Genomic DNA, 23,384 nt, shown 5'->3' on the forward strand with positions numbered 1-23,384 from the left:
AACAACATAACGAGGTGCTCCCCAGTGCAGTATAGCTTTCAACAGATTACTGAAATTCAGTTTTGTCTTATTGAATGAAATCTGTTCCTAGCACATCTAGCATAAATATGAATCACAGTTAGTTATTTTTCTAGTTTATAGACAGGCTTAGGTATCCATATTTTACAGTTACGTATAATAAGGGGAACAGTACTGTTGAATACAGAGAAATTTTTCCATACCAGAGACAACATGACAGCAAAAAGAAGAGATTAGTAAAACTTAATACATCCAAATGTTAACATAAATCTCATTTTATCATTCTTCAGGCATGAAGTTCACCTGCTTCCTGTTTCTAAAGAAGTTATACGTGATAATGAGCTACTCATATGCTATCAAATAGACACGTTGAGAGCTCATTTAATATTGTAGCAGATTCCCATTAAAGCCAGTATATTAAGTATTATGAATTTTATAGCTCTTACAAACATGTAATGATATTACATCTACCTAAGGAAAAATACTGAATGGGTTCCCATGGAGAATTTATTGGTAAACAGCTCCCTTTTTCTGTTATTTGGCTCCATGAAGAAGCTAACAAAACCTATCACTGCACTGCACTGCTAGATTTGACAGAATTCTCCAGAGAGTTAAAATAAATAAAATTTCACATTCCTTTTTTAACTGTTAGAAGTATTAGATAATTAAAAGAAAATTACCACCACAAAAGCATCTAAGTTGAAAAATGATTCTGGAAAAAAAATAGTGAAAAAAGGCTTTTAGAGGCTTGGCTTCAGCTGCCTCTAGAGATTACTGCAAGTATTCCCTTATTTAGAGAGATACCGATGCTAGCAGCGGGATAAACAGTAATTAGAACAGAGTAAAATCTTAAAACATCAGATGACCTTTATCTATACACCACTGGTACCCATGCATCGAGTCAGTGGAGGTGGGGTTTTATTTGTTATTTGTTTTAACAAAACATGCCATCTTGGGTAAACATTGAATTCAGTATCACCATTTAAACAGAAAACAATAGCTAAGCATCTGTATCAATGACAATTGAGTAGGACTCACAAGAGATTGTTTTAATTAAAAAAAAAAAAAAAGACACGTTTCTAAGTTCATCATGATTCTTACTGGAAAATAAATGTGCAATTCTCCCTAGTGAAGTGTTTTTTCATTATATACGTCAAAGTTAGCAATTCTGTGATAAACTGCAAGCTATTCAGATTCAAGGTTTCTATGATAACCCCTGTTTACTCTTGTGGCTTTTTTTTTTTTTTTTTAATGACAGTATTTATGGCACTTTTTAGCATGAGAAAAGAACTGTCATGTGAAATGTTGCTCAGCAAAAACAACATTTCTTGAACCAAAGATTTCTCTCGTTGTTCTTTTGCACATTAAAATAAACTTTCATAAATCATCCTGCTTCTCTAAGTTTTGACAAAGCCCCAGTCTGAAGAGTTATTACTGGAAAAGAATATTTCACTAAAAGATAAACAAGAAAGTAAACATCAAGGTTTTGTAACTGTTCTATTTGCCAATGCAGTATCAAATCATAAAAACCAAGAACAGTGGTTAAATACAAAGCCTAACATTTTGAGGATGGATAAAATTGGTAGCACGCAGGCTGCTAAAGAACTGTGTTCAATTGCAGTTAACTATTTATTCAATAGAACATACTAGGTTCAATTTGGACTGTAGACAAAATTGAAAATGGTTCCTTCTGAAGTAGAAAATAGATCCTTTCTAACTCACGAATTTGTTTACTAGAAATGCCAGGTAAAAAACTAAGTTACAAGGCAACTCAGTTAACAGAAAGAATCATGAAATTGAGTAGTAAATTATTCTCAAATAACTCAAAGGACAGAGGAGATATGTTTCTCTTAATTTCCAAATTGTTCATAATGCACCTTGTTAGCATTAGAGCTGTTATATATTAAATTATATCTTCTGATGATGCTTCAAGCCATCATATTTCTGTCTACAGCTCCATCTATAACATGGGTAGCAAGAGCACTCAGAAATCACTAATGATTTTATTTCTGCATCTATTAAACCTTCTACAGTAGCTTGGAGGCAAATTAGCATTACATATTTGTATTTATTACATTTCTTTTAGCACAGGAGTGTAGAGCAAAGTAAAGCCTCCCAGAAATCAAGAAATGGCTGATCTGGGGCAAGAACATAACTGTCATCTCTGCCATATTACTACCTCTCCTTCCAAATGCTTTCCCTTACTTTCCCTTACTCACTTTCTTACCTGTCCTCTCCAGAAATCCTACTCCTAGAAGAATATTCGAACACTAATTCCCATTACTCTTTCCCTGCTCCCCTAAGCATCACATGGGTTCTTTCCCAATTCTCCACAGAAAAAAAAATAAAATAATAATAATTAAAAAGCTTACCTATCTACTATACTGAACCCTTACTTTTTTTGGTCAAAGAAGTCATCTGAAGAACCCCTAAAGATGGGTTTTTAAACTAAAAGTCTTCTCAATTTGGACCTTTCTAACATTTGTCTTTAGGAATTTCTGTGAGATGCCTGCCAAAGTGAAGCAAATTAATTCCATATCCCCACTCACTGGTTCCAAGAGCTGCTGAGAAAGAGCAGGAAAACAAAAATATTCTGTAGGCCAATGTGCTGCAAAAGGGAGGAAGAGTGAAAGGGAAAGAGAAGGGAAAAGAAAGCAAGAAAACAAAGAACCCTCTAACTGAAGAGCTAACAAGATGTTTCCAGGAAGCCGCACAAGCTGTGCTAGGAGCTCTACTTTGCAGTGCAAATGTTGCTTTGGTAAGGGGAGCAGGGCACAGAACTTCCTCTTGGTTTTCAACCTAGGGTATTATTTCATCATTTAGAGAAATTAAGTCCTCAACAATATTTAAAGTGCATGAAGAAAAATATGAAATTATTCAAGGAATTTTTCTTTCTTACCCAAATTCTTCCTTACCCTAATTGCAGAAATAGAGTTACCGAACACAAAAATGGTATCTAAACTTCTTTTCACATCTCATAACTAGGCAAAGGGTATAAGAAATAAACAATTCCAACTATCCTGCAAGACTAGTAATTTCATGTTAGCATCCAACTCTAGGGATGGTGAAACACCACCTATGATCCCTAACAAGTTTGTTTTACCAAATCAAAAAATAAAAAGCAAGAGCATGTAATACACTCACCAAGGACAATGATGATCCATTTTCAGAATGCATCTTAAAAAGAAAAAATTAAAAAAAAAATCCACCACCAAAACAACAGATTTCAAAGAATATTAAAAAAAAAAAAAAAGAAGAAAAGAAAATCAGAAACACAGTTATGTGTCAGAATTCAACTATTTAAGTACAGATCAGCATTATCCATGCATATTATTAGTTACCTACTTTGTTAAGCAGTGAGGACTTGAAAACTTTCATATAATACAGTTTACCTACAAGTACTCAGAACACTTGCTTTTTCAAGAGCTTAGTGATGCAAGAACATTCTGTCTGCAACAGCTTTAAGATTTGGTCCCCTATCTGAATAAGTTTTTCAAATATTATTTATTCTCTGCCAAAGACTTAGAAACTAGGCTAATTCAATTATTACATACTTAATGATGCAACTAAGGATATTTCCAAGTATTTCCAAGTATGCATTCTAAGAACTTATCACGTATAAAAAAAACAAAATGTTTTTGCACTTAATCACTCTGCATTAATAAAACATGTACAAAAAAAATCAGACATAACTGAAGCGACTGAAATTCAAAGGACGAAATCAAGGTATTCTGCAAAATTTATTAACTAATGGCATTTCATGGGAAAACAGTTTCTTCTGCTTAGATGTGGGGATCTTCCTTTCTTACACTGCAGTCACAACCACACACAGCACACCCAAGATCCTCTTTCTGCCTTCAGTCACCAACTCTTTCAGTTCCTCTGCAAAATGGTAAGTCTGGTCTGCCTCACTGCAGTGTTGCAAGGTCTGATACATAAGCAGCTGAAGAGGAATAGCCTTAAGGCAACAATAATCAGTCTTTGAAGAAGCCCCTTCTCCTCAATTTAGACATTCAGATAATTGGCCACAAGAGTAGAGAAGCCCACAGACATCAAAGCTAACAGGAGAAAAGTCAGAGGGATAAAAGCTGACAAAGGGTGTAATTAGACTTCGGGGGGAATATGGAGGTGAGCTTCCTTCCACATTGAATGAACAATGACTTTCTTCAGTTAGAAAAGGGGGCTACTTGGTTGTTTCCTTCTTTAATCAGAAATAGCTTTCAAGTTATCCAATAAAAAGTAGGATATTAAGTTTATTATCTCAGGTAAGATGTAAATGACAACATGATTAGATTGAGATGAGTAGTGGGCTTTTTTCAGATTCTAGCAAAAAAAGCAAATTTTAATCAGCTACTTTTGGTTACATTCCTAAGGAAAGCTCCTTATTAATAATTGTCATCCATTAATTAAATGGTATGTAAGATCATATAATCCAATTTGGCATCAAGAAGTCATAAATGAATTAGACTTTATTACAGGCTTCCCCAGTAATAACTTAAAAATAAATCTGAAAAACAAAAAATAAGATAAAAAAAATCTTCTCAGATGAAACATTAAACCTGTAAAATCTGAGAATAAAAAACAAAAGCTTCTGCAAGTAAAATTCTGCATCAAGCCAAAAAGCCATTATTCAGGAAAGTTACACATTTAAAATGTTTTCTTACTTGTCACACACAGAACAGTGATGGCAACGATCTGGTTTTACGAGGTGGCATCTGTCACAGTACCTGATTGCTAAAGAAAAAAGTCACAAGATCAGATCTTAATACACATTTTGTTTCCTGAGAGCTGTGCTGAGCTGTGGTCTCAGGAAAGTGCTGCAGTGAGATCAGAAGAACTTGCAAACCCTGAAGTATCCTTTAGGTACTGCTGCATCTAGCAGAGCGAAGCAAAAACACTATTTTTGCAATCTCTAAACTATGTCAATCAGGGCTTTTTCAAAAATACTCAAATAAGTGCTACAAACCGACCAATCAAACCCCACAAAATACTTTCTAGAGCCAGACCATAAAACCTTTCCAGACTGTCCAACAAAAAGCCACTTAAGCTATTATTCTAACAACTTTAATTTATTCTATGAGATTATCTTTTACATTTGCTCAACTAACAAACATCCCCAAACTTACAGTATCATTAGTCTCAAACATTCACAAACTTACAATATCACTTGTTCTTTCAGTGAATAACTACCAAGTAAAACAGAAACTGTTTCTGTGATCTAATTACATACCACACACAGTTAATTATTGATTTGTTATTATTACTTTTAACTCATGATCAAAGACATTAAGTCAATGCAGTTCAAACTACTACAGCTTCATCTGTATTTTGTTAATATTACAAGCTATTGGCTAATTTCAGTTTGCAAACATTTAGCAAGGCATTGTCAGTACCCTGTAAAATGAGAAACTGTACACAGCAATTTACTTTCCAACACTTTTTACTGAATGAATATAACTGCATAGAGCTACATTAAAGTTGCTAGGTTTATGAACTATGAAAGGGAGTTCTTCCGTACCGTCCAAATCCTTTTAAATTAATTCAGGCAGCCAAGCATATCATGACAGCTGCCTTTCATGGTCTCCTGAACACCCATTTACCTCCAGACATTGTCCGTGTATAGATAGGAAGATCCTTGGCTGCTCGTCGTAAGACTTCTTGCTGGGATTCACCTCTTGGCTCCCTTTCTAGGGATTCTTTGTCCGAGTACGACAGATGAAACTGAGATAATTTTTAAAACCAAAGGCAAAAATCAGAAAATTTCAAGTTAAGTACCTGTAGAGATGTAAAATGAAACTTTCATTATATAAAGGTGGATTAGAAGCAAGTACAAGATATTACAGCAAATAACCCATTGTTCCTAAGAGCATTAATTTAGTTGATGGTATTTTTTGACTAATTATTGAAGCAAGACAAAATTAAAATTATTTCTGATTTAGTATAGACGTAAAGCTCAATGCTCCCGGAAGTATTAAGAGACACTCATCAAGAGCAGGATCAAGAGTTAGCACAATCAAATTTAATTACCAATCCTTTGAAAAGTAGTTAACCTGCTTCCATTACACCAAACATTAGATAATGAATATAAGCTAGGGATGAGTTCAACTGAAAGAAAATATGCTGCTAGCAGCGCCAGAAAAGATAGATGAATTTCTTGTCAGGTTTCTGGCATTTTCCCTTTTACCCTCTGTCACTGGAGAGTGGCTGTTATGATGACGTTAGGATGTGGTTTTACCTCAGCCTAGCTAGGAACAGGGAAGAGCTGGGTATCCTGCATGGCAGAATCTGAATCTCAACACCTCTTGCATGAAACTGTCTGTCACTGCTGGAAGTGGCAAGGACAAACACAGCTCTGCCAAGAGGTTACAAATATTGAAAGAGATGTGCAGTGTAGCCCAAGTTTGCTGTACTTCTAAGTCCTCTGCAACACATCACAGCCAGCATTGTTGCTGCAGCTTCTTGAAATGGGCAGATCCGGAAGTCCTTGGTATCACTAGCATTTATGTCTACAGAAAGGCTTAAGAATTAGTCAGTACAGTAACATGATTTATTTTTTTTTCTCCTAAATGAAAGTAGTGCATGTAAAGCCAAAAAAGCACATTTTCACTTTCATAGAGAAGGTATCACTCTACCTTCCTGATGATATCATGGTCTTACAGTAGAAGATAGTGGTTCACATTTTAGCCTAAGCCTCTCAAATCACCTTCCATTTCTAACTAGCAAGAATGCACTCCTGTTGCTAACATCTAAATTGATTTTAATCTTCTTTCTCACTGCCACGCAATGCCTGCATACAGCTGGTGCATGCAGGTAAGGAATGGCACAGCCTGACCTGAAGCAGTTAGGGTAGCACAGTACTGTGTGTGTTTGAAGCGTTACTCAGGGCAACAATCTCTAGTATGGGAGGGATAATGATAACACACTCAACTTCAGAAGTGTCAGGTTAACAATATTTTCAATTACATCCACAGTGCTGATACTTTAACACTTCTTTTGTATTTGTAAAATTTGATACAAACTTAAAAAGTAGCCTGCAGGCTGTGTGGTTTACACCAGCTACTGTATTCACAAGAATAAAACTCAAAAGCTTTACTCTCAAAAGCTTTAGTCTTCAAATGAGTATTTGCTTTAGTTGACAGATAAGATGGAGGTGTATCCACTTGCATGTACAGACTTTATCCCATAAACTGAAAGCCAACAGTAACATCACAAAACACGCTAATTAATTTATAAAATATTGCCCTAGCGGATTAGCAAGAAGACATGGAACAACATGAGATGTCACTTTGTCAGCAACACCGTGTAAATTCAAAGAACACAAAAGCATCACACATTGCTTCCCATTACCTAGCTTCACTACTTTTAATTTGCTATTTGAAGTGCTTGGGTAACATTCTGGTGGCTTTCAAATATCAGCATAATTACTGAGGATTTGTCAAGATGTTTTGGAAGTCTTTTAGTGACAGCAGACCAGAGACTTGCAAAGTCTTCTGATTTACCACTATAGTCACCACGTACATGCATGTATTTTGTGACATAATAACTAAATGAAATTAATTTTTAAGTTATTTTTCTGCTCTCTGCTCCAAGATGTAGTAAAGACTGCAGTGTGAAATTCAAGGAAGATGTCAACTGTTTTGAATCGTCTACTTGTCTTCACAGCTATTTCTGTTTTTAGTGAATGAAAATTATTCTGCAAAACAAACTGTAGAAATCACAGACTGGTTATATCACATTGGCATGGTAGCTGTAGAAGATGAAGCTATGAGTCCAAAAGAAGTAATGGCTTTGTGGGCATTTCAAACTCCAAAATAACCATAGAATGTTTCCTCTTGGCTGAGATATTCTGTGAAACCTCCTAAGGAAGCTGGTGTGTCTACATGGAGACAGGACAGAAGAGGCCAAATGCTTGTTTTGGTTGTACCAAGCTGCATGGGGAAATAACTTCATTAAGACTATGAAGATATATATATATATTTTTTTAATATAAAATCAATGTCACAGACCTAAAAGCAACTGCCTTAAGGATATATGATGTTGAACATAATTGGTATCTTAATATTCTTCAAGACAATTACATCTTTCTCATTGAACATTTCTATACCAACTGGACTTTGATTTGGGAGTATCTATCAACCTTAGACCTTCCTTCCATGCAGCTTTTCTATACTTCTTGCCTTGTGCTTAGTCAGCCCTGGCTTCCCACCATCAGCTTGCCTGACTGGGTGCTCCATGCCACAATCAAATTTCTTCATATCCAAACAGATGTAGTAGCAGTTTGCTTTTAGAGGACAACTGACAAATGCTGACAGGCAACTCAAAATGCATCTTAAGCACACAGAAAATATTTTTTTCCACATAAAAATACATGGCTCTATAGAGATTTAAGCTGCTAGTTCAAATAACACCTTTTCTTTTTTTTTTTTTTTTTTTTTTTAAACTGAAGGGATTTTTCTTCTAATATAATAAATACTATCTCATTTTAAAATTAATTAAAATATCTTTAACATTTAGAGGTGTCTTTTTATTTTTATTTGTTATGATGCTGTTTGCAATCTGATTTATTTCTGATAAGAAGCTGTAATTTCTAGCCGTATCTTTCTATCGTGAAAAACCACATGAGATCAGAGACTAAGTTATTCCAATGCTGCAAAATCAGTCACTTGACTAAGCTATTCCAGAAATGAAAGTTAAGTTTATCTTACTTCTTTTGAAGGATTCATTGGTAGAGTAAAGATTGTTTTCCAATATGACCAGACGAACAGCATGAAAAATATGTGGTAAGCGACCAGGCACACAACTAAAATCAAAAAGGAACAGAATTAATACCAACAGACCAGTGATATTTTAGTACTTGCAGACAAATATGATACATACCACAGGTATTTGCTTTAACAGATGTAAATACAGAAGCTCTGCAAAAGCTCTGCAACAGAAATACTGTACTGCAACTTTATGTGAGACAAATACAGACTGCATGGGGAAAGCCATTATGCAGGCTACACATATTTCAGAAGTTTAAGGGGAACTGTTTAACAGCTTAGTGCCAAGCAAGCACTCACTCTTTACACATTGGTTAAATCTTACTTAATTGAATTCTGTTTCATAAACCACTTGGTAATTATAGATACCTAAACAAGAAGGTGTTATAATATCTAAACAACTAGAGTAAAAGGAGACTTAGTGTGCATATGATATCTGAATAGTAACCAAAACTAGTCAACATGTTTTGCTAGATATTTAAGATTGAGTTTTTTAGAAATAGCCATGCTGCCCTCCAAGTTCTTTAAATTAAAGTGCTCACTACTTTACATTCTTCACAACAAGTGATACATTCAGGGATTTACTTAAAAAAGAAAGAAAGAAAGGAAACCCACAGAAGCCAGGCAACATTTACCATGCTTGTCTGTTTTACAAGAACACGGAATGTAACATCCACTCAAAGAGCCTGCCATGGACCAATATTTGTTTCTTTTCAAAAGCTCTCACCATATGTACCAATCATTCTACACATTAGTACAGGAAATCACCAACGATGCCATCAATTCACTACAGTGAATGCTAACTCTAAAACTTGTGTTCTCTGATTTACTTGCCCTAGTATGCAAGGAGGAACATTTCCTTCAGCTCTCCTTGCTTGGTACAGAACTGGCAAATAAAGGCCAGTTAGGACCACAGCAGTGCAAAATATTTCCCTGTTGTACAGATGAACCCAGATTATGCTGAGCACAATGTAACATGGATTCTACAGCTATCACATATTCTTTATGCAGCTGCTGTAAACTCATAAGATCGTCAAAAGGCATCGTAAAGAGAGACCTGTGCACTTTCACTACGCAGTCTATCTCCAAAGTTAGCCTACATATATGTGGCTATTCAGTGTTAGAGAGTTTTCTATAATGCATATGTGAAGCTGTACATAAGTGAAGGAAAAGCAGTGCTGAGTGTTCTTGTTTTTGTAGTTTTGCCTCCAGAGTAACTCTTGAATATATGTTTCTGGTACTAATGTTTTTATTCAAAAGAAGTGGCAACATGGTAAATATTTATTCTCATTTGCCAGACAGTTACAAAAATAAGAAACAAAAGCCAACAAAATCTGAAGAGCAGCACTACACAGTGCCATATGTCCTATTTATAAAAAGAAAAACAATCTCATCAGCACAAGTCAGGAATAAATCTGGAACCCAGAACAACCACAACATCCCAGATTACACTAAATAACTATTTCACTATTGCACAGATTACACTAAATAACTACTTCACTATTGTACAAGCATCTGTCAGAAACAGCCCATGTTTTTAGCAGAACATTTTTTTTTATCAATTCTAAAAAAAACCCTGATTCTCTCAAAGTATTATTTCAAACAGTACATTCATGGTATAAAATGGGAGCAATGCAGGGCATTCCATCAGTTTGGTACACCATGCATTTACTAATCTTCAACTGTAATTTATTGTTGCAAGAATGGCAACTGCGATTCGTTTCTTTTTCATACATATGAAGAAAAAATAGCCTAAAGACATTATTCCCTTTAGTGTCTGCACAAGACCCAAGCACCTCAGTTCTCCAGTATCGCCGAGATCCTGATCCATCGTTTTTCCCAGTTCACCCAGCAACCATTTTCCCATGCTGCAATGGAGTCTAACCCACTGCTACTACAGCATTCAGGCAGAAATACTTCCATTTTATACTCTTCCTTTTTTTTTTAAAAAAAAAAAAAAAGCAACGGGAAAGTGTACCCCTTGTATGAAGAATAACCCACTTAAACATAGCTAATGGTGCCTGGAAGGTTACAGCACTGTAATACGGAGCAATTCACACCTACCCAGCTCTCACTTCAGAAAAGACTACAGGCCAGGTGAAATTTTTCCCAAGATTCTGAGCAGCTAAAAATAAAGTTTTCCAATGTCTTTTCCTGATAATCCTAACTTGCTTTGCAGGCAATGCCTAACGACACACGGGCCTTCAGTTTTTTTGGTAAGGAGCAGCAAGAAGCTGCAGCTGTCTCAAAGTCTGCAGGCACTGAAGTTTGTGGGTATACACTCATAAACCACACATGGAGAAAATCACTGTATAGAAAAAAAATGTTTTTCAAGCAGATATTTCTTTAATAGCTAAAGCCTGTACTAAGTGAGGGAGTCTCAAATGACTTAGCCTGCTGAAACTACACAAGTGTAAGCAGCACACCATCTGCCTCATAACCCTATTCCCCTGCTCTACAAGCTCTATGGCCCCACACTTTGCACTTCCAAGTTGCAATATAGCTTTAAAATAACAGCTGGAAAAGCAGTTTCAATGACTCTGGGTAAGAGCTCCAGTGATAGCTAATCAGGCAGTCCTGTTAATTTCTAGAAGGGTTACATATCTTAAGGGTTCTGTTAATTCAAAGATACTGGCTAAAATGAAGCTGGAGAAAAAAATTCACCTCTCAGTTATGTTATGTTGTACCCTGCACAAACACTGCTTATTTTCAGGAGTCTTCATTTTACATGTGCTTACCCTGTTGTGAATTAAAAAAAAAAAGTTGTTCAAAACAGAACATGACAGTTATTTTCCTTGCCTCCTCAGAAAGCCAGTAAGAAGAATAAGAAGTTCTTCTTCTCATCTCTACTTTGAATGGCAAAAGCAGTAACAACATAACAAAGGGAGCTGAGGAACATAAAAAAAACTCATTTAAAGCTGACTAGATGTGCATCTCAATTTATTGAGAAACTACTATATTATCCTGATATATGAATTCCACTTATAAACAGCAAACAAAAATCTTACCTTTTTCTCCAATATTTGTCATTGTTACTGAAAAATGAGAAAGAAAGAGTAAAAATTATGTTTAAATAGCAAATGACATAACTTGTTTTTCAACTGAAAAGGGAAGAATCATCATCAAATGACACAAGCTTAAGACAACATACTATCACGCTTCTACAGGGCAGTTATATACATTCATCATAAATACAGGTAAAGAGTAATACCAAATTTAATTACTTACAAGGTTTCCTGTCTTCTACTCACAGCCTTTATTCCATGGCACCTCCTTTCATCTGCAGCTGCCTAAGTTTAGCCCAAGGGAAGCCATCTCTGAAGAGCAATTATTTCCTTAGCTGTTGTTCTTCTAGTTATTTATTATGGTCGTTATAATGTTCATTATTTATATAAGTTCTGTCTTTGAGGTTGATGTTTCAGACTCCAGAACTGGTTTTGTCAGTGATACCTCAGGCACAAAAATCAAAATAGACCATAATAGACCACAAGCAGAATGTTGACCCCATCTTTGGGCCCACCAAGACAACCAAGTCCAGGGAAGAGCATCCTGGCTGGTAGGACTGGATCAATTGTCCTCTGAGCAGACGCTGCATGATCCACACTTATTCAACATCAGGTAGGTATGGCTCTGGGAGGAACCAACCCTCCCACCAGGACCTCAAGGGGTCCATCGAGGAGATGGAGCAGGGCTAATGTAATAGTGTTTGGTCAAAGACAAGAAATACTGGCCATAAATTAAAATGAGAGGATCAGATTTGATGCAAGGAAAACTTTTGAGAACAGTTAACCAGTGAAGCAAGTTGGCCAGAGTTGCACCATTGCAGTCTCCACCTTTGGAGACTGGATACAAGCTTGAACAACCTGGCTTGATCTCACATATAACCCTGCTTTGATAAGGGGTTTGGACTAGATGGGCTAAATTATTCCAAGTCTATTAAAATGGATATTTGACTATAATTCTACTAAAACAAGCACCTCCCTAGTCTGAGTGAAAACCGTAAATAACCATGTTTATAGAGTTTTTACAGAAGTTATAATTCACAACTTTTGTGGTGTCTTTCTGAAGAAAACTCTAGTTTGTCCACAACCTTCTGACTTAGCTAATTGACAGCACAGCTTGATAAACTAGATATCAACCCAGATAACTGTAGAAAGAAGCTGAGGGAACCTACATGCATGACTCCAAGAAGCAGAAATGCTGCAGGGTGAGAATGTACAAGAACTACCAAAACTTTAAGTAAATAATTGACCACAAGAAAGACTGAAAGATATCATTAGAGCTAACACTTGATTTAAGAGCACTGGAGCTCTCAAATTAGGGGAGAAAGTCAGTTCACAAATTTTTATTTCACTTGGTGAGGATTCTGCATACCTTCATTACCATACCATCACAGTCTTTAACAGAAATTTTGCTAGTCTTCTCAGAATAACTACTCTTTGCTAACAAAAAAAGCCTTAGCCAGACATTAACGCAGAATTAGCGCAGAGGTACTAACTTCAAACTAAAGCTAATTCAACTGACCTCTGTATTATTTTTCCTCCTTACAAGGGAATGGCTTAGAGCTCAGTTGAGAGCACTTGTCACCACCTTTTCCCCCATTAGGTAATAGATTTTATTCAAAGTTAAGTTGTTTGCGACTTATTTTCTGAAAACTGAATCAACATCAGACAAGCATATTCTCCTCATCCACACATCCACACCCCTGAAATACAATTATTAAGGACAGAGAGACTTTGAATGCTGATGGTCCATCTGCCCACAGCAAAAGCTCTCTGCATGTATGCAAGTAAGGGACCAACTCATCTGACAAGTTCGAATTTAGTAATTTATTTCTCACCGCAAGCCTACAGCTTTTCAAAATTTCCGTATACCTCACAGATTAAACTTCAGAGTCTGCATCTGCTCAGTGGAACATCTTTTTAGCTTCTGCAATATCTAGCTTGGAAGCCTGATATTCCTGGCAGCAGCCGCAGACTATGAAGGCTAAAACATTTAAGTGCCCACAAATGACTGAGAACCAGCTTTTTGGACACATCTCATCACTGTACTCTCTCTTACCCACTGGCAAGGCTCAGAGCTATTCTATGCACTCCTGAGTTGCCCATGCTGAGCAAGATTGAAGTAGAAGGGTCAACTCTGGAGAGCACCCACCATCTTCTACTGCACCACTCTTATCTCCATGAACATCGCAATGGCTGTTTACAAGGAGTCTGACTGAACTTTTAGGCAAACATCCCCTCTTGCACTGATGCAGAGGAATATGCAAGATATCCATCAACCTGCAACTATTCACAGAGCAAACTATTACTCTTCTGCTTGTACCTTTCAAAATCACCTTTGAGAAAGGCTCCCTGAAGGAAGCATAAAGGGAAAGTAACGAACAGGTATCTGCAGCAACACCGGATCAAATAAGATTTGCTACAACTCTTTTTTCCTCCAGATACGGGGGAATTAACCATCAGAAAAATGAACAGCCCTTACAAATCAAACTTCTCTTTAAATCTCTTGTGAAAAACTATTTTTGTAGAATGACTGCAATATAAAATCTTCTTAGGGTAACTACAAGATGTTTACAATTCTAAAAATCATACTATTTAAGTGCATGGAACAATTGTTTCCTAACAAGAAAAAACTGACTGATTTTAAATTTGAACAAAGAAACATTTGCTATTTTCCCCACCTTCTAAATAGCACCCTTTGTGTATTTATTAAAAATTCATTCTTCATTTTTTTCAGTAGCTATAGTGATCTGACTTTGCAATATTATTGAACAGTATTTGATTATATATTCTTTTGTGAATCATTTATACTATGCTTTCTGGTGGTTTCCTCATCTCTCTTCCTAGGGGTTATATTCACTGCTGGTAATGCACAAAAAAGTAGGTCAGACCATGTATGGTCATTAATAAATATGAACTTAACTGCTGCACATTCACTTAGTGGTAGTCAAATAGCATGGAAATAATAAGCGTAGAAAGTACTTACATCTGCAATGACCAAAAATAAGCACCAAGGACACGCCAAGCCCAATTGTGAAGCAATTTTTACAATTTCAGGGGAAGCAGGATAAAATCCTTTGAAATAGAAGCGGTATGGCAGTTTCCATATTTTCAGAGCCAGAGGTAATTGTAAACCCATGACCTGTCTTCAAGTAGTCAGTAAAAAGTTACAGCTCTGCTCATCTGCGATACTGCAGGGCCAGCCTCATTAGCAATTAGCCTTCCGCTGCTACACTGCCAGGATGCCATTTACGGTTCAGTACCAGCAGACTATCACATAATTAGAGCCTCTCTGTTTCGTTACACAGCCCACAGACGGTGCTCATCAGCATCAGGGAGCAGGCTGGGATACACGTGGGATGTTGGCCAAAGTGGATGCCAACTTCCAGTGCCAGAAGCCTTGTTTCTTGCATGCCATCCACCAAGACACATCACACTCAGTAGCCCACACTGCCCAATACGTTGTCTGTGCTTGCAAAAAGTAACAGTGGACTGAAGACAGAATGTTATGTTACAGAATATTGGTGAGGGGAAAAAAAAAAAAAAAAAAAAAAAAACAGGAAAAAAATCAGGATGGAGGGAACACAGAAGAGCCTGGAGAATTAATCCCCTGTGAGCTGAGAGGTTTTCAAACATTAGGAATGATGCCTTGGTAGCCAAGTTATCTCAAAACTTCCTTGTATATCTCCTTTATCATAGAACCACAGTCTGTTTGGGGTTGGAGCGAACTTCAGAGTCCCTCTCCTTTACCTGGAGCATCCAGAGCAGGATGCCCAGGCCCATATCCAGGGGCCTTTGGACGATCTCTTAAGTGGAGACTCCATAGCCTCTGGGCAGTCTGTGCCAGTGCTCTGGCACCCTCAAAATGAAGATTTTTTTAAAACCAAATTAGTTTGCTATGAAGAGGATTCCACATTGCTGGGCACAGAGACCTGCTGATATGGTTTGTCACAGCACAGCCTTAGCGAGCTTGCATCCAAGGACTGAAGATACCCTCAGAGAACCTCAGCCTCAGGGCTTCAGGCACAGAGCAGGCTGGGATGAGGTAGAAAATGACCAGCAAAACGGCCTCTGACTAACTGAAGCTGGTCCAGTCACACAACAGCAAGACAGCTTTACAAAGACTGCTAGACTCTACAGATTGTTTGTAAAAGGTTAACCCATGCATGCTCCTTTGTCTCTGCCAAGTAACTTTGCATTGGGTCAGGCCTTAACATTAGAAGTAGAAGTAGACTTCCCATTTCCTAAAATACAGCTCATTTTCTCCAGATTTTTTTTTTTATTCTTCCTCATGGAAAAATTAAATAAGTATTCATCTCCAGGTAGTTACACACATGGAAAGACATCATGTTAGCACAAAACCTCAAAGTAAAGGAAAACAAAAATTAATATTATTAAAAATTGCATCAGGTTTTTAGCATTAAATCTACCTTAATTTCTAGACTCCAAATCAAAGTTCCTGAGCAGTGAATGTAATGGATTAAAAAAAAAAAAAAAATTAAAAATTGGAGAAAGCAATGAATGAATTTTTAAATTCAAAAATCTTGCTTCCACATCTGATGTACATCTATAAAATCTTTAAAACTTTGGAATAGGAATATCGGATAGATTTAAATCTGAGACTCCACAGCCACACCTACAGTTGTTTCTACCAAACTTTCATATAACTTAACATCCTGGACTTGATTCACAAAACTGAGCATGTGTTTTATCTTTATAGCACATTTGAAGCAGTAAATACTGATCTATAGATGCAGTTTAACTCTGTACACATAAAAATGTTTTATCGTTGTGACAAATATTCTATCCTTGTCTGGAAAAAAAAATAAATAAATAAAAATCAGTGTCAGTAATTTAAACTACCACTCCTCTAGACAGAGCAGTGAACTGCATTGATGCAGAATGACAAGGGGGAAGAGTCAGCCACCAGTCTTCATTAAAGGACAAAAGCAACAGAACGGTTTCTGGGTGATTTAAGGTCAGCTTAAGCAGTCCTTAGTAATCTGCACATTTGGATTTGGCAGTATTTGTGAATGTGTCGGTAGATTCATTTTAACCCCTAGCACTGTGTCCAGTAAAATACATCAATGTCCCCTATTCAGCAGGCAGCTGCTATCTGACAGTCTTTTAGGTAGAGTCAACAAAAACACTGCAAACTGAGCATGTCCCAGAAAAGACCTCATCTTTCACCTCTACAAACTTCTTATTTACTTTCTAAGCCACAAAGAATACCTGAAGACCATTCCTAAAGAATTAGTATGATCAGATTTTTTACAGCAGAGAAAGAATACGTACCAGTGAATACAACTGTACAACGTGCTACGTGACAAGCACCATTACATCTTTAACCAAAGACACAGTCCTATCTGATAATTGCATCATCATCACAAATCTAAGATTTTCAATTTATAGCCACAGCTTAACCTTCAAAAACTAGAGGTAATACAGCAGGCAACTACACATGATGAAATATCAGGCTTAACTAACAGACTTTAACTCAATTTCAGAAGTGGAATTTTTTTTTTTCTTTTTAAATTCTGAGAGAAATCAAAGTAAAGATGAGAAACACATAGGAATTGTGCTGGCTAAAATCCAGAATCCAATTTTACTTCAGCTGTGAGTTTTTAAACTTTCCTAAAGGTAACCAAAGATCTCAGAAGAGGAAAAAAAAGAACCAAAAAACAAAAAACAAACAGTGGTCTTTGCAAAACAAACTACAAACATATAATATGCTTTGACCAAAATCCTCCACAACCTTAGCAGCAAATGTTCAGATAGGGGATTTGTCAACATTCAACCACATTACAACTTCCATGTCTTTCTATAGCAAACTGTAAGCAGTAGGTGATTGCAAGACGTGAGTAATAAGAACCACAAATCCTTTGATCCGTTTGGAGAATATATGGAGCAAAGAGCTCAAATCCAGTTGACTAAGTCTTGGGCCCCTACTTTTTTCCTTTCTTTCTGCTGCTCCTGATCATCTGATGACACTGTGCCATGCCTCTAGGGCACGCATTAATTCTGCATCTAAATTGTGGAAATCAAGCTTTTTATCCCTCCATAATTCCATTCCACTGACATTGCCTCCAGTCAGAAGCCTCCATTCAGCACTAACCAGCCTGGTCCTCCACCCATTTCATGACCACTGACATATTTAGCAGCAGGGTGCTGTATCATGTTTTGCCGCTCTGTACTGCAGGTAGTGGTGGGCAGAGCATAGTTTCATATTCAGATCCAAAATACTAGGTTGCAGTTTATGAGCTCACCTGACTGGATTGCTAATGACTTGCTGCCTCTCCCTTCAGCTTTGCTGAACTCACTTACACTTTCCCAAATCAGCCAAACCATTGGCCAGGTGGGAATATTTTTTCCCTCTCCCTTCACTGAAGTCATGAGGGGAAAAAAAAAAAAAAAAAAAAAGTGTACTGCTCATTTCTATGCTCTGTGGCATGTTGGTTTAAAGTTTACAGTCCTTTAAAGTTACAAAATTCAAGCTGTATTTCAAGACGAGATTCCCTGACCAAGAGCATTATCCTTCAGATTACAATCAATATCATGTAATAATGGATCAAAGCTGAATATATGAAACCAACATGTACTCAACTGGACAACCATTTCATCAGCACAGCTACTGTGACAGATGGTTTTTAGTGACAACATCACTGTTTTTGTTGACAATATTCCACATTTTCCTTATGTATAACTTCAAATCACAACTTGTAGAGAAAAAAAATATCTCTATATCGAACACCATCAGGAACATTTCTGACGAACAACTGTGAGAAGCAGAGTAACTACAGGTTCTACCTTACCCTAAGCACAGAGTGGATAACTGCTCAAAGCCCCTTATAGTTCTACTAATGGGAGTTAGAGATGCACCACAGGAGGAATACATGAAAAAAATTATTTTCTTTGCATACACAGAATTCACTGGATTCAAAATGCATTTTCTGAGCATGGACATATGGATGAAGAGGATGGGGGAAGGCTCAAATTGTGGTTCATGCTGTTGTTCCAGGTAACTTAGGTTGAAGTTTCACTGGCTACACTATCAAAACTGAACGTACTAATTGGACATAGCCTGTAATTTCTCTTTTTTAAAGCACATCACTCTATGAAACTTTGAAAGTTTTGCAAACAGAGAAGATAAAAGCAATGAAAAGAGATACATTTAAACATCTCTTTCATTTTATACTCATGCATGCCCAGATATATATATATACATAGAGAAATGGCAGGAGTTAGAAAACCATGAGATTTCATCACGTACTTCGTAGAATCATAGAATTTATCAGGTTGGAAAAGACCTTAAAGATCATTGAGTCTAACCACAACCTAACCATACTACCCTAACTAACAGCCCTCTGCTAAATGATGTCCCTGAGCACCACATCCAAACGATTTTTAAACACATCCAGGGATGGCAGCTCAACCGTCTCCCTGGGGAGCCTATTCCAGTGCTTAACAACCCTTCCTGTAAAGAAGTGTTTCCTGATATCACAGAATCACAGAATGGCCAGGGTTGGAAGGGGCCTCAAGGATCATGAATCTCCAACCCCCTTGCCACAGTCAGGGCCACCAACCTCCACATTTAATACTAGACCAGGCTGCACAGGGCCCCATCCAACCTGGCTTTGAACACCTCTAGGGACAGGGCATCCACAACCTCTCTCTCTGGGCAGCCTGTTCCAGCACCTCACCACTCTCTCTGTAAAGAATTTCCCCAACCTAAACTTACCCTGGTGCAGCTTACAGCCATTTCTCCTCGTCCTGTCACCTGTCACCAGTGAGAAGAGACCAGCCCCACTCCCGCTGTAAGCACCTTCCAGATACTGAAAGAGAGCAATAAGATCTCCCCTCAGCCTCCTTTTCCCCAGACTGACAGCTCCAGTTCCTTCAGTCGCTCCTTGTAGGGCATATTCTCCAAGCAATACTGGATTATAGTATATTATAACCAAGCATTATTTTGCATTCACATTATCTCTAGGTGTGAGAATCTGGGGTCATAAGGAAAATTTTAATGGAAGAAATTAATTTGAGAAATTATTCTCAAAAACACAAAACTTCATTTGATTTAACCAAAGACTACAAATTAATCAAAGGCAATAAGCTCAAGAAATCCCGGATTAAAACCAACCCTCTACAGCATGCAGCCTTTTCCAGTAAATAGACAGGATTGGTTTTTTAAGCTATTGAAAGTCTGTAAGTATTTTCTCATTCCTAAAAATAAGCAGTCATTTCAACACTCATTTCTCATCTCTTTCTTCAGAGCTGCATACTACTGGATGCATGCTTCCATCAACTTGAAAAATAATATTATCCTTCATATCTGTATGCAATGCCATGATTCATTGTGTTGACATGGCCTTTCAGCTGAAACACTTGCCTTTTTTTCTGCTGATTCCGAAAATGGCATTGATGGTCTGGAAAATGTAACATTCATCTTCAGCACTCACACATAGATACAACTCACTCCTTCATGGAGAAATTGCTCAAAGATATCAACTGACCATTACATTAAAACAAATAAAAAAAAAAAAAAACAAACCATTTTACTTAAGTGTACTGATCCTAGAAACAGGCCTATCTACATCATCCAGGAAAAATTAGAGACTGTAGAGGCTGCTGTAAAGAAATAAAGTTTCCAGTACAATGTATGTTCCCATCCACACATCACATCAGTCCAGCCCTTCAGTGATGACTTCACATCCTGCCCCAAAGTGATACAGAGACACAGCAAGCAGCAGTATTGTCCTTATGTGTGTAATGAAAAGCATTTATCACAGACTGTGCTACAGATTATTTGAAAATAAATTTATTTTGTGTTTAACCCACTTCCAGCTTTGGAACTATTAAAAACAGACTCAGCTGCACATGTAATTCTTGTACTCCATAGCTAGCAGGAGAGGATAAACATTTGCTGGCGTTCAAGTTCCTCCTTTATCTCAAAGGTAAAATCATGGTAATATAACAGGTCAAAGTTCTCAATTCCCTTCTTCCCCACCATAATTTCTAAAGCTGTATTATTACTCTCCACTTCCGTCCCCCCTACCCATTTCTAAAACATTACTCGATACTGTAACTATCATCCCTAACAGTCTTAATGATGAAAGGAAACATCTTACAACCTTTTTTTTTCCTTTTAAAATGTAAACTTTTTCCTTCAACACAGACAAAATTGCAAAAACATCCAAACCACTAATTGAAAATCTCATCACTAAAAGCTCAAATAAACCATTCACATGTGCAGTGATGCTTACTGAGACCTGCTGCACAATGGTTGATGCTGTCTACTGTACATTGTCTCGTTGTTTGCAGCAGAGACAGCAAGTCACAATCAAATCAGCATTACACACATCCCCTGAGCTGGCAGCGCTGCAGGAGCAGAGGATGAGTAGAACAGACAGGCTGGCTTCAAAGGCCTGAAATGCTTACAGTCCTTTCCTGCTGCTGGCTTTCATTCTCAGAGCTGTTAGCTATTCCGTCTGTTGTTTACACTAAATATTCATTAGTGAGACAAGACACAAGTTTGTTTTGCCTTAACATGCCAAAAAAGAGGAAAAACATCCAGATACGGATAAGAGATGGAATTAGTGCTAGTCACAGACAACTACTATGCTGAATTCCAACACTGGTAAGACAGAAGAAACGGGCAGGAAAGATTTAGAAAGAAAATTTAAAGAAATGCCTTTGCCCATAGAAAGGACTTCTGTACCTGCAGCTTTCATCCTTCTCCCTTCCTTCCCATCTGAAGCCTTTTGCTCTGCAGGGTTAAGGACTTACATACCATAGCTTACAGTAAGCTTTAAGCCGATTCTACTGTCTAAGCATCAATGACAGCGTGCACTGGGACAGATGTTAACTATAGGGTCACTGCCTCCTGATGCATCCAACCTTCCTGCTGCCACCTGACAGCCCCTCAGCCACTTCCCACCATTTGCTGGACAACACCTCCTCACACTACAGAGGGCCCTTCATTCCTCTTGTCAGGATGCAGTACTCAAATCCCAGTCCTTAACTGAAGAGCAGAACTTAAAACTAACAACATTTTTTAGTAAATTCTGGAACAGGCCACACAGGGAAGTGGTGGAATCACTGTCCCTGGAAGTGTTCAAGTACTGGTGCCTTTCACCCAAAGAGAGGTGTTAGGCCTAGAAAACTTTACTGGTGCAATGCCCCAGCTGTGCAGCCAAACACCCAACAACACGAGCCCTCTCATCACATTCTTAAAAAAAAAAAAAAAAAAAAAATTAAAAACAAAAAATGTATATATATCTATATATGTATACATATATCCTAAATTAGTTACCAGACTGCTGTGATTTTTACCACCAACAGCTGAAGTCCAGCAAAGTTACATAGCCATACAAACGCACTGAGCTTGACCAGGGCACTCCCTGGCCGAGCAGATCGACAGCCCCCGAACCTCACCTCCAACATCAGCGTGAAGGGGAAGCAACAGATGATTTGCGTTCTTTTGTGCCATGGAACATTTGCATGAAAATCGCGAAGCATCTAAATATCATGACACATCTAAAATTTAAAGATTGTTTCGTACAAGACGCACTCCAGCAGGAACTGAAGTCGGCTCAGGGAGCCGGGCTAGCTTAATGTGTAACAGACCCTCCTGACTCGACTGCCCTAACCCAACCAGCTCGCACCAGTGCGCGGTAACCAGCGTCCGAGCGGTCGCGGAGCGTCGAGCCGCAGCCGGGTGACTCCTAAAGGCACGGCAGCGGCTGGCGTCACGTCCTCACCGGGAGCCGTGGCAGCTCCTGGAGAGCCGACCAGCGGTATGGGAAACCCCGCCGCTCCAAACCTTCTGCCCGTACCGTCCCGGGACCGGGAGCTCTCCGGTACCTCTCCCTGCCGGCCGGCAGGATTCCCTGCTCCTGCACGCAGCTGTGCAATGAGAGGGGAGCGCTAACTGCGCTCGTGCCGCCTGCACGAGCTGCAGCCCCTACCTCGGGCGTGGTGGCGGAGCGGACAAACAACGGGCAGCGTCCCCGGCCCCCGACCCCCCCGTCCCGTGCAGCCTCCCCCTCCTCCCTTTCCCTCCCTATCCGGGGACACTCACGCAGGCAAAGCTGGGTGACATAGGCGTAGTAGGACCAGCAGAGGATGCTGGAGATGAAGAGCACGGGCACCCAGTAGAGCAGCCGCTGGCAACGCCGCCGCACGCCGCCCCAGCCGCCCGCAGCCCCGGCTGCAGGCGCGGAGGGCGCCGCCGCCGCCATCTTCCCGCACCGCATCCCGACCGCGCACTCCGCGACCCGCGGCCCGGCCGCACATCCCCGCCCCGCCGGGTCCCTCCTTCCGCGCTCCTCCCCCTCATGGGGCGGCCCTGCCCGCCCATCGCCGTCGCCACCGGGACGGGCTGGGGGCTCAGCCTTGGGTGCTGCAAAGCTTGGGGGGACGGTGGATCCCGTGGTTCTTTATGGTGCATCCACCATCTTTTTGCACTCAGGACTGGTGATATTTAATCTCCCTTGAAAACGCTTTAAAAACACTTGGACAAACGTTGCCCGGTTTGCAGGCAGTGTTTCACAGTTAGCGAAAAACCTCAGCTGATCAGTAATGACTAGCAGGCGTTGCTGCAGGC

General features: G+C 38.7%; 1 protein-coding gene across 4 annotated transcripts in view; it reads right to left on the reverse strand.

Moving 5' to 3' along the window:
- ZDHHC2 (zinc finger DHHC-type palmitoyltransferase 2) overlaps positions 1-22,975 on the reverse strand; it is a 35,946-nt gene extending 12,971 nt beyond the window's left edge. Inside the window, exons 1-7 of one of the 4 annotated variants that reach the window (XM_042871634.1) lie at positions 22,860-22,917; positions 11,789-11,815; positions 11,445-11,519; positions 8,724-8,818; positions 5,619-5,739; positions 4,683-4,752; positions 3,163-3,195 (exon numbers count right to left, since the gene is read on the reverse strand). In XM_042871634.1, the coding sequence (XP_042727568.1) occupies positions 3,163-3,195; positions 4,683-4,752; positions 5,619-5,739; positions 8,724-8,786 (287 nt within the window). In that variant the 5' untranslated portion in view covers positions 8,787-8,818; positions 11,445-11,519; positions 11,789-11,815; positions 22,860-22,917. Of the gene's footprint in view, positions 1-3,162; positions 3,196-4,682; positions 4,753-5,618; positions 5,740-8,723; positions 8,819-11,444; positions 11,520-11,788; positions 11,816-14,768; positions 14,788-22,859 lie in introns of those variants that run through there. The other 3 variants (XM_042871630.1, XM_042871632.1, XM_042871633.1) reach the window with 3 other exon arrangements.
- Positions 22,976-23,384: the final 409 nt, after the last annotated feature.

Source organism: Lagopus leucura, unplaced genomic scaffold (genome assembly GCF_019238085.1).
Source record: "Lagopus leucura isolate 7727_CA_CO unplaced genomic scaffold, USGS_WTPT01 Super-Scaffold_100004, whole genome shotgun sequence".
Classification (NCBI taxonomy): domain Eukaryota; kingdom Metazoa; phylum Chordata; class Aves; order Galliformes; family Phasianidae; genus Lagopus; species Lagopus leucura.